Raw genomic sequence first — 12,911 nt, 5'->3', positions numbered from 1 at the left:
GTAAAAACCATATGATCATATTGTTATTTTTATATATTTTAAGCCCTTATAAACTCTCCCACAATATTATAAACATTTCCCGCACAATTATACAGCACAAACCCTTTGTATTCTCTTAGATATTAGGTAAGATTCGTTGAAATTATGTACGTATGTAAACACACTGTTTATATACAGTAAAATCTAAATATTATTTTAAAGATCGAGTGTCTCCGATATCACATATGTTACAGCCATTACAACAGACAGGCCACTAGCAACAAATATGTACAATGCAAGAAAAATTGTATAGAGTAAAATGTGTGTACAGTGACACTAAACTATGTACATGTAATAAGTACTGTACGTAGAAAATTAATTATGGTTACTCATCAACAATGACACGACGACTTGTCCAATAACAATGAGTTTAATTTTACTGCATAACAAAGGACAGCGTTACAGCTCTTCTAAAGGAGCCTCTTCAGGCGATTGAATAGCACCGCCGTTGTTCTTCTTCCGGCAGTCTTCAATCCAAATCCCTAAAGCAGATTCCATCCGGACTACCGCCTTATTACATCCACTTACAACTCGTTTTGCACCCTGGTTAAAGGACACTGCGGCCGTAGATCTTATTTGCTTTTCCTTCTTTTTAAATAAAATGAATCGTGGACTCATTGATGCCGTAATGGCATCCTACAGCGGTGTAGCTGTTCCCTGCCTTCAACATATCCAAACCTTTTACCTTTTCGGTAATTGTTAGCATCTTCTGTTTGCGCTTGGGCACGGCCCCTGAAGCAGTAGCAGGAGCAGATCGTTTTGGAGCCATAACGACGAGCTTGACTATGCACAAAGATAAACAAAAAAGAGCACAAAAGTTAACTCTTTACACAGTGAAACACATTGATGCTGAATCGAGACGAGACTTCCTGGTTAACGCAGCAGAATAGAATTCGGCGCTCCGTCGCTGAGCCAATCAGCACACAGGAACTTAACTGCATGCTCTGATTGGGTAGCTTCTCAGCCATCCCCCAGTAGCATCCCTTGTATGAAATCAACTGGGCAAACCAACTGAGGAAGCATGTACCAGACGTAAAAAGACCCACTGTCCACAGAAACCTGCGAAGCAGCGAAAAATCCGCGTTATATATTTAGATATGCTTACATATAAAATTTGCGATAGAGTGAAGCGTGATACAGCGAGGGATTACTGTATTTCTCTTGATCTTGACCTGCTCTACTAACTAAACCATATTTCTCTGGATCTTGACCTGCTCTACCTTTGCCTGTTTGGCAGCAAGACACATTACAATACGTTTGCCCTGCAAGACTCCAGCAAAGTGTTGAATCCATTCAAAAGTATCATATGCACAAGTAAAAAAATAAACAAAATTATTAATTATTATGTATGCAAAGCACTGAGCCAGCGCTTGTGGCTTATAAGGATTTCTGCTGCCTTTTTGTGATTGCTTTTATGGCTTGTTGTCCAGATGATACCAATAATCAGCATTAGACTTGGCAGATGACACCAACCATCAGCACTGGCCTTTGTTCTTGCTGTAGCTGCCACTGCAGCATTTACCATAAAACAAAGTATGAAAAAAGTACGAACAGACATACATGTAATTTCCAGTCCTGACCTAAATTCAAATATTTTTGAATTTGAATATTTAAACCTTATTCTTTTTTTTTTTTTTTTTTACTAATTTGACAGCCCTAAAGTCTAATATTTAAAAAAAAAAAAATACTATACTGCAACATGGTTCGAGTACTTTTGGACCCTAAATGCAAGTTTCAGTTGGAGGTACATGAATCTAGAAAGAAGACATTCTATTTTTACCAAGAAATGTTTAATATAGATTCATACATTTGTCAAGTTATGACACTGATGTTAAACTAATTAAATATCTGGGCTTGAATTTCAGTAGCAGAAGCACAATTTTATTTACAAATCCCATAATGTTCAACATAATAAAGCAGAATTATCCTGAAACTCTTTCAAGCTCAAAAAAGCAAAGTATTACTGACAATTTCATTCCATTATAAAGCAAATTCAGAAATAAAAACACGATTCAAGCACACTTTGAGAGAATGTGGAGACCCAGTAGTGGTAAAATGTACCTATTTTACTTTATCTACTGTATATATTTAACATTTTACAGACAAGGCAAGGAAATATAAATGACATAAACATGGATCACTGACTAATGAAAACACCTTATATAACACCTTAATATTAGACAAGAATCCAAAAAAAAATTCATAATATCATCTATACATACATATAAATGTACACTTTCATATATAAACAAACATACAAATTAACTCATTTACTTATTAAAAATAATTCATCAATACATTAATATGTACTTCAATACATAAATATAAACATTTCAATAGTTTGGGAACACATGTATCGTCCCAATTTACCATTAACCTTACTAAGAAGCTGCCTCGATATTAATGTCACAGATGCATAAAAAAAGATAAACCCCTGATATTTGTCCTCCATGTTGTTAATAATGTGTTACCATGAAAAATATAGCAATACTCTGGGTTGTTGATTCCTTCCCATACTGCCCCATCAACTCCAGTGGTTACAGTATCCTCGTTATTAAGATAAACATTCCTAAGAAGAACATGTTTGAAGGCTTTTCAAATAAGGAAGCTATACTAACTAATCACAGCACCTGAGAATACTGCATGTAGATTACCAGATCCAAGTAATTTATTATTCCGTACTCTAATGACCATATAAACCTATAAAGAAAGTCTCTCCACGCCAGGAATGAGTCTAAGCAGGCTAATTTAAAAAAAAAGACATGGATGAAAAGAGACAAGGGGGCCTGGTTGGAAAAATGCAAAGAGCAAGCAAATAAAGTAAAACTAATTTCTACTTTCCCTCTGCACTGACTTTAACGGGATGCTGAAGGTTTGGGTTTACCTACTTGCCAGTACTACAAAGTTTTCTCCCTATCACTTTCGCTTCTTCATTCCGCTAGTAAACCTTTGTAACGACATCCTCTCTAGTTTGGGGAAGGTTTAAACCTACTTTTTGGTTCACTACTGGGTAAGACCTAAATTATTTTCTGGGTCAGAAGCAGCTTTGGATAATGCTAAAGCTACCTGTAGTCCTCAACACAAAGTGAAGAAAAAACAATAGATTCAATAAAAGCTGAATTAATTGAATCATCATTATATGTATTTCAGAAGAACTGCATATAACAACATAACACCAAAATTTTTCTAAATCCTGATTGTTTTGTGTGAGAACATTGCTTTTACATACTTTATTAGATGAGCTTTGTTTAGGGCATGAACAGCTAAACTGAGATATTTGCTGCAAAGAAACAAATTCTGTAAAATTAATATATGGGATACTAATGCTACACAGTAATATATATGTTAATCTAAATTAACTGAGATAAAACTGCACTTAAACTTCGTGATACCTCTTTATAAAAACACAGAAATAATGCTGAAGGTGTGCACTACCTCTAGAAACCTGACAAAATCAGTAAATTAACATTTATGTTTATTTTGTATTGATGGCAAGAAGTAATATGGACATTGGTCTAAAGCAGGCTAACTTCAAATCTGTGTAAAGTTGCATGAATATTCTCACATTCTCTCAACAAAAGTAAATGCATGTTCATTCTAGATGTTTTTCTGTTTTATAGCAAAAAAAAAATAATAATACTGCTTTTAAATAACTCCACTCTACGTCCTCAACTCTCAATATACTGATCCTGACAAAAATTATTAGCATCCTTAGCATACTGAAAAAATAATTCATGGTAGAAAAACAGCAATAGATATGGGGGAGGGGTTTGTTTGGGCAGTATTCTTTCAGAAATATCTTCCTATAAGTAAACACTTTGCAACACAAAACACAAACAAATGCAGAGGCTATGCAATTTAAAAACTATCATTCAATACAATACAGTGACCTGTACTAGAAGAAATGGGTTAAATAAGGAAGACAGATGAAGGATGAGAAAAGACTGAAATGATACAATTCAATATTTTATTAATCTAAGACTTAACTACTGTGGTGGGTTGGCACCCTGCCCGGGATTGGTTCCTGCCTTGTGCCCTGTGTTGGCTGGGATTGGCTCCAGCAGACCCCCATGACCCTGTGTTCAGATTCAGCGGGTTGGATAATGGATGGAAGGAAGACTTAACTACACTACATATGTGAAAAGTTAGTGAAGAGATAAAAAGATGTGTAGTGAGCAGAAACAAACTGATTTAGTTTGGGAATGTAAAGGATGAGGTAATGAATGACTCTGTAAATATAGTAGGGCTATTACCATGCATATAAATGAAGCATATGTGTTTTTCTGTTTTACTTATCATTTACATTTTTCCACAACAATTATTACAGTGATAATTTTAAAAATGGTATGCAGGCCCCAATAAACAAATAAACAAACAGACCTAATCAAAACTAATTCCATGATCACCACCTCCTTCCACTTGGCATGTTCTTAGGGCCCCAATGAGGGTGTACCCAAAGGTGAAAACTTCTGTCATCTGCCCACTACGGTACTTACGCTTAGAGGCTTCAGGTGGCAGCAGTACATAATCCACATATTTAGGGTACTTTTACCCAAAAGATCTAGGGCTACTATAAAATTCAAAGCATGAATCGCATGTATTTTTATGCATCCAAGTCAATGTCTGGCTGTAGAACAAACACTAGGAATTCAAGGATGCCAAATTTTTTAAGAGCACCATTGCCGCTCTTCAGGAACTTCTATTTCAGCACTGGCATTAAGAGATGTCTTCAAGAAAATACATTTAACAAAGCAGCACTAACCACTGCACCACCAAGATATTTACAAACATCTACAAGCATCTGTAGGATGTGCAACTTAATAGAGGGTAACAAGCTGTATGAGTAATGTAGCCACAAATTTTATTTTACATTAGGCCTGGTCATCAGATTTATAGATTACAATGGAGTGCTCTTTCTAATAAACAATATTTAGAATAATAATGATAATGGAGACAAAAGAGTCAGCAGGTGAAAAAACGGTCTTGAGTCAACAACTTGAACCTTCAAGTCACCATAAAAAGGCATCTGTACATTAGGAGATATCCAAAGAGTTGTATCCTGATCTGTATGGACTAAGCAACAATGGAGACTGCTGGCTGCTTCACATACTTTTTAAGTTACCTGGCTTGGACTAATTGTAGCCCAGTATTACTATGAGATTTATATTGTTCCTAGAATATTCTAAACACAATGCCTAAACATTAGGCATCATTAGATCAGAAGGCATTATTCTCGTATAGTGGCTACGCCAGTTTAAAGAAGTTTGATGGCTAATTATCTATATAAAGAAAAATGAAAATAATTGTACTATATTCTTCCATTTATCAAATATGTCTTGAAATAGTTTTTGCTATAAAACGATAACATTTTTAAACCTGTATAACTTATTTTAGAGTTACAAGGGCCAATGTCTAGGTAGGAACCAGCCTTGAACAAGGCATCAGTCCATAACAGCTCCCCCTCAGAACTGCTAATTAACCTAACAAATTATTTTGAAAGGCAAAATAATACACAAGAAAAATGTCAGTAAAAACTACATATGAAAATGCTACACAACGATGATGACACTGCACCGCATCATCATATCTATAAGTTATGTTATGTTCACACGAAGCAGGAGAATTTTTGAGGGCAACTGTGGGAAGAGTGCCTATTATTAAAATAAGACAAAAATACCAAAAATCACACACACAGAATTTAATTATTGCTACTTTTAGCCCATTATGGAGTTAGTTCAGAAACAGATTTGTGGAAGCTCAAAGATGTTAACAATTCGACGGGAGTTGTAATCATTTAATTAATTGTTTAAATTTGTGTCATTTGTCTGGTTTTTGAAGCCAAACTAATGCCCATTCATATAATCCCCAAAATGAGACAAATATAGTGGAAGCACATATGTCATGTAATTGAAAGGTATGCTGGTAAGTGTAATGCAGTCTACCAGTTAAACTGCTGGTCCTGCTAATATTCAAATTCTGGACTAATACACTGACTAAATAAAGTCTGATCAGTCATATAAGATCCTTTGTTGAGTTGTTTCTAAAGTATGTTTTACAGGAATTCTGAAATAATGGATTAATATAAAGCTGACATGTTTGATTTCACACAGGAAATTAGTTTGGAACATAAAAATAAAAATAATAAAAAGGAAGGCCAGACATTTGAAAACAAAATCAATATGATTCATCTGTTACTCTTTAGTACGTTTTATATTTGCATCATTAGCTGGTTAAAATCTTACAACAGCAAATGTTACAAACCTAAATGAGTGATTCTCTGACACACCATTTTTTAAAAGCATGTTGTTTCAAAAACAGCTTTAAAGAGTTTGTTTAAATGAAAATATCTCGAATTGTCTTGGAATTCACTAATTAAACAGCACAGATATAATAATGTTTGCTTTATTATTTTTAGTAAGCAGTATGTTTCAGTTACTGGAGAGATAATGTCAAGGAATAAATCTGGAATGTGCACATGGCCTGATAAATTAGGTGGCCCATGTTGATATCATCCTTTATATCCTAACCCTATGCTGAAATCACCTTAAGATTATAACATTTCCTCCATTTGTTGTTACACTGGGGAGAACCCCATGTCCATCATACATTAAAATTTAAGTAATGCTTGTAATTTGATATTTATGAATACCAATACTAGTTTATGTAAATGATTGTTAGGTAACTTCTTGATGGATATATTAGTATTTTAAAGCTGCTGTTAATACTGTGACAGCGTGGCATAGTTTTTGGCAGGCAATGTAGTGAATAAGGCTTTGGACATCAGTCCCTGAGGTTGGGGGTTCAAATCCTGCTACTGAGCAGTTCACTTCATCTGTATGGTGCTTCAAATGGGAAAACAAAAGAAAAAGAACCTGTTGCATCTCAAATGTTGTACATTACTTTGGTGTCAGCCAAATAAGTTAAAGTATTAGTATTTATACTGTGCACTTTATAGTCGATTACAGAAAAAGGCACATCTTTCACTTTAATAATGGAGGTTATTTTAATAAAAAGTGGTTGAATGGAATTTCTGTTAATCCCGTAATATCAAAAGGTTATCGAGTACCATGAAATTTCATTGGTATTAAATATTAAAATCCTGGAATTGCGACATCCCTACTTGAAAGGCACATTGGTGAAATGGTATTGCAATTTACCAGTTACCCTGCAGGAAATGTCAGCCCTACTTACTGTATATTCTAATTGTGGTAGAGATTTGGAGGCTGAAAGCACCAGGATTTTGACATTTGAAATTTAAATCAATTTGACTCATCCTTTAAACATTACTCTTTAGTAAGTTTTTTAACCAACTTAAGATGCAAATATAAATTTTAAAACAGCAAATGTTGCAAATCTAACAGTGTGAGATAAAACACATGTCATCAAAATATTATGCAAAGCTTAAATTTTAATCTTTGATATATATAAATGCTAATAGTTAACTTGAATACAAAACTTCTGGAATTGTGGCATCTCTACTGTACACCATGCTTGTTATTACTTGTTTAAGTAAATGAAGGGAAAACAAAAAGAAAAAGTGTCAAAATGGTTCATGCAACTGTTTTACAGCTCCTAGAGACTTGGTTTCTTAGGCTGTGTCAACATTCTATGTGGGTTTTCTTAGGATACCAGTTTTCCACTCTACATTTCAAAGGTATGCAGATTAAATTAACTGGCTGCACCAAAATTCCCCAATGTGAGTGAGTTTCATCTGCAATAGACTGGGGTACTTTCAAGTCTTGTACACAATATTACTGTGGGCCCTCAAGTTCCAAAATTTAGCAGCTTAGAAAATGAATGAAGGGCTCTTCGTTAGGCTTTGCAACAAAACGTAACGTAGTGAAGATGAAAAGCCACAAACTAAAATGACAGGATCTTGCAGGGCAAAACAACCATGTTACAGTACATAAAATAAATAGGGAGGAAGGGCTCACTCAGCTCACAATTTGCCTTCAAGAAATTATATAGACAGAGAGAGAACTCCATTTGTCCCCAAGGGAAAATCTGGCTTTTTACAGAAGCTCTTTAAATAAATAAATAAATAAATGCACATACACAGTAGTCACACACCAGAATTACTAAAATGGAATAATAATAAAAAAAAGAAAAATTTCTGACTTGACAGTCCCAGTGAGGCATAAGGGCACATATTGCTGTTGCTATAAAGGAGCACCAGTAGCGTTTCTTGGCACACTTCTGCTGAATGATTCCTTGGCTGAAAGTACTTAGTGTGTCAGAGAGAGGATGTTCAGCATTGTTCATAATGGCACTCAGTTTTGTTAATTAAATCAATCAAAAAAAAAAAAAAAGCTGGTTGCAGCTTACCTATTTAAAATTAAACTGCAACAAAACAGAAGTTGTTTTAAATGGCACTGAAGTTAAATGAGCTCCTTTTCAATCACTCCTGGTGATAATGCCATATTACCAACTTCTGCAAGTAATCATGCTGTCATTTTTTTTATTCCTTCCTTTCTTATTCAACCCACATAAATCACATTAAGCTTTCTTACTTCCACCTTAGCAACATGCCATGTTTGCTTGTTCCTTTTCTGATGCTGAGACGTTTCTCTATGCTCTCATTACACCCCACAGCGACTATTGTAAATTCATACTGGCAGGTGCCCCTTCAAATCTCTTATCTTATTTCCAGTTGGTTCAAAACTCTGCTGCAATAGTTCCTACACAGAAGAGCAAGACTAAGCATGTACTACCTGTCCAGCTTTGCCCCCACTGGCTCCCTGTGTCTTGCATGATTCAATATAAAATTCTGTTTTAACTGGCCTTGCACACGACTGCACCAGTAACCTCCTCCCATCACTATGCTCCTGTCCGCCCACTCAGGCCCACTGATGCTGGTAATCTTGTTATGTCCCTAACAAACCTGTGCTCTGTGGGTGACGCCTTCAGCTTTATTGCTTTTAGGCTTTGGGATAACTTACCTAAATTAATATGATCAGCTGAATCAATTAATTCATAAACCTAATTTGCTCAGAAAGGCATTTAAGTTACCTGGACATTCTGAACCTCTATCTCAGTTTAGCTTTTTTTGTCCAGGTGCTCAGGATCATCTGTGTTTGTTTCATACATTATTTAATTTGTTCTAGATTTTCTTGTAGTTTGCATTACAGTATATACTGGTGTACTGCCCCTTATTCTAATTCTGGGGTTTATGTGTTCTGTATTACTAGGGTCCAACAATGAAGAAAACAGTAACAGATGATCTTTACTCTGTGCTTTTTCGAATGTTCATTTTAAACTTTTGAGCACTGAAAAGCTGTTAATTTAACTGAGGCACGCTGTAAACCGAGATAACCGCGCTGAACATCCACCTCAGATCTGAACATTACTACTAAAATTATTTACAAGGCACCTGGACGAGGCTAGCGCTCTACCGGAACCTAAAGAATGCTTCTCTTGGAAGCCCAGCGAACCGATCACAAAGCAGTATTTGCTAGCAAGTGTAACACTTTTGATTTTCTTCACTTTCTGTTGATGAATGTGGCAAATGCTTACCGGACATTCTTGTAATCACTTCGCGCCGTTACTTAGCACGCCTAAATGAATGTACCGCATGAACCAGGAAAGAGCAAAAGCATTATCACCAAGAGTGCCCAACGATCAAGTTAAAGGTGGATTTTCATTTGTTTCCTCTCCATAAGAAAAAACCCGCCGCCCTTCAGACGCAGACATCCACGCCACGCTTCGCAGTCATTGTGCCGAGTGACCGGTAAAGTGGCGGACCCACGCCTCTCCTCCTCTCTGTAATTTGCCTAATCTCTGTGTCTGCAGTTCTGCTCAGCATCCCCAACGCTACGCGCCAAACGAATGAAGTTTCTCTCTCGCTTGAAACTCTCGATCCGAAGACCGGGAAAGAGAATGTCATTCCGTCCGAGACATGTTGCGTCTAGGCGCGCCTCTTCGCCTCAGTTCCCACTGCCGAGCTGGTTTACGAAGGGCGCACAACTGCCGCGATTTGCACGTCCTGTTTCGATCGGACAAAGCGATGTCGCCACGCAAGCCCTTCGAAACACATAAAAACAACATATAACCTATTGGTAAAAACGAGCACATATCCACTTTAATGGCGCAGCAAAAGCCTCAGAGGACACCCAAATGAAGCTGTTCCTGCACCGAGGTAAGTATCACTGAAAAGGCGAGACTCTTCCCCAAAGTTATGTCACGGTGCGCTGCCTCCACGAACCCGGAGTGACTTTTTTTCTTCTAAGCAAGTTTCAGCTTTACTCACCCACTCCGTATTTTTCCCTTTTGGTCGGAAACCACCGAGTCATCTTCGCAAAACTCCAGTCACGTTTTGAAAGCAAACTCCGAGGCAGTTTTTCCTCATGAAAGCACAATCCTCCCGGCTTTTATTTAGCTAAAGGCTCAACCAGGCCGCCATTTCCATCTGTAACTGGGATAGTAGCTGCAGGATGAGGAAAAAGTTTTATGTCATGTGGTACAGGCGTCATTATAATCGAGCCCGTATAATTGATAGGACCGGGCAAAATAAGGACCAAATCGGCGGTGGACGCAGAATCGTAAACCCGGGGTGAAATGAAAGAACTGTGCAAGTATATTGGTGTTTACATTTCATTAAAAAGTTCGTTAATAGACAAGCATTTGTGCAGCAACAGGACTTAAGTAATTCACAAAACCGATTAGTTTTAAATATTAACTTAATAGATGTGTGTTTTAAGATCTTTCTTTTTGGTGGAATTATGGACATTTTAAATCATTATTTTTAATAAATGTAGAATATACATTTACAGCTTGCTAAACTTTTAAGTGATCCATATAGTTTCAGTATTTGTATGTGGTGTCTGTAAATTGAAAACTATCCTTTTTTTTAGCATAGTAGCTTTTTTATTTACATTATACTGTATTTCACTATGCTTTCTTGTTAATTTCTGTGCAGGTACTGGGAAAAGCTAGTCCTATACCAGATCTTTGCCTTTAACATGTTTATGACAACATTCCCTATTATGAAGATCAGATTCAGAATAAGTGTCACAGGTTAGTAAATCTTGGGGTACTGACTATATAGCAGTTAGTTGTTAAATATTAATAATATTTATCTGCACTGCATACCTTCCAGAAGAAGTCGCTACAGATGTGACTCAAGAAAACAGGTTTTGCAGCATCCCAAAACAAGAATCCACTTGTTTTTCACCTCCTTGAGATTCATGCTGGGCCAACACCTTTTGAGAAACAACATTATGCAATTCAAAGTTATTTAAGAGCAGTCAGAGGTGATTAGTCAATTCCTAGATTGTATTAGTTGCCCAAAAGTTAAGCCGGAGGCCACTACTCTGGTATGAAATCAAATAGTTGTTCTTAAAATATGCTATAATGTCATTATATTATGTACAGTATATTGTGATTACATCATGGAATAAATGAGGAAAAAAACAAACAAAAAAGCTACCCTGAAAAGGAAATTCAAAGGGCTAATAGGTGTAGCTAGGTGGAAAAGTGTTCAGAGTGTAAACCACAGGGTTACTAGTTCTGTCCCCCTACTGTATGACATTGAGCAAGTTAGTTAGTCTGCTCCCATTTCAAAGTCAGAAACATGAACAGATTAATTATTTAGGTTCTTATGATTTATGAGCTGTCTGCAGTAGTCTGTTATCATGTTATGACTTTCTCTAGAAAATAGATAGATAGATACTTTATTAATCCCCAAGGGGAAATTCACAATGCATATATGAATAGATTTAATTTTTTTTTAATTCAGGGAATCCACAGTTATCCCTGTGCTCAAGGAGTAAAATATTGTATGCCTAAATAATTACAGACTAGTGGCTCTGACCTTGTAATAATGAAGGCATCTGACATTCTTCTTCTCAGGTCATTCACAGATTCTCTTCTTGACCCACTACAGTTTGTTTACCTTGCCAACAGGTTAGTTGAGGATGCAGTAAACATGTCTCTCTGCTACATCTTGCAGAATTTTGACACCTCACCCACATATGCCAGAATGTTATTTCTGAATTTCAGTTCTGAATTTAATATAATCATGCCAGAGCTTCTCCATGGTAAACTTCTTGGTATGAACTTGGGCCTGTGCCACGTGTCTTTGGACCTCTGTGACTTTCTAAGAAACTGACAGCAGTCAGTGAAGATGGACAAATATCAGTCAGTGCTCCTGACCCTGAGCGCATTTGATGTGTTCTGTCTCTTCACCCTTTCACTCTACAGCAAATGATGCACCTCCGTTGATCCGTCTGTTAAACTGCTGAAGTTTGCTGATGACACCACCCTGATCAGCTATATCACAAGCAGGGATATGGTGGCAAATATGATGGAGGTGGATTGGCAGGATAGTTGGTGCAATATCAGCTTGAATTCTCAGGGAACAAAAAAGCTTGTTGTGGATTTTAAGAGACACTCTTCACCCTCTACTTGCCTAACTATAAATGATGTCAGCAGGGTGGAATCATTTCAGTTATTTAGCACAACCTTCACTCACAGTCTGAACTGGTGTGAAAACATAACTTCTGTCAAGAAAGCTCAGCAGTGTGTTTTTTTCTTTGCCGACTTGAAAAGTTTAACCCGTCCTAATCATTACTAGTGCAGTTTTATACAGCTGTTATTGAAATCCTCCTCATTTTCTCCGTAACAGTTTCGAATGGCAATGATCTGCTCACTCAAATTATAAGCTGCAGCATGTTGTTCGGACAGCAGAAAAGACTAGTCCTGAGGACCTGTATACTTGTACATCATGGGTGAGAAAACATGTTGTAAATACTGTATAATTAAAGACTACACTCACCCGAGCAGCCATCTCTTTCAGTTATTTCCATCAAGGTCACAAGTCACGTTACTGGTCACTAAAAGTAAGAAATACTGTACTAGATATATGAAAATCTTCT

At 36.6% G+C, this 12,911-nt stretch overlaps 1 protein-coding gene across 1 annotated transcript in view; it reads right to left on the bottom strand.

The window, feature by feature from the left end:
- dock1 (dedicator of cytokinesis 1) overlaps positions 1-10,586 on the bottom strand; it is an 870,017-nt gene extending 859,431 nt beyond the window's left edge. The window contains exon 1 of the mRNA XM_051924023.1: positions 10,286-10,586. Within this exon, the coding sequence (XP_051779983.1) occupies positions 10,286-10,328 (43 nt within the window). The 5' untranslated portion in view covers positions 10,329-10,586. The remainder of the gene's footprint in view (positions 1-10,285) is intronic.
- Between the last annotated feature and the right edge of the window lie 2,325 nt (positions 10,587-12,911).

Source organism: Erpetoichthys calabaricus, chromosome 2 (assembly GCF_900747795.2).
Source record: "Erpetoichthys calabaricus chromosome 2, fErpCal1.3, whole genome shotgun sequence".
Lineage (NCBI taxonomy): Eukaryota > Metazoa > Chordata > Cladistia > Polypteriformes > Polypteridae > Erpetoichthys > Erpetoichthys calabaricus.
This window is presented reverse-complemented; position numbering and strand designations above follow the sequence as displayed.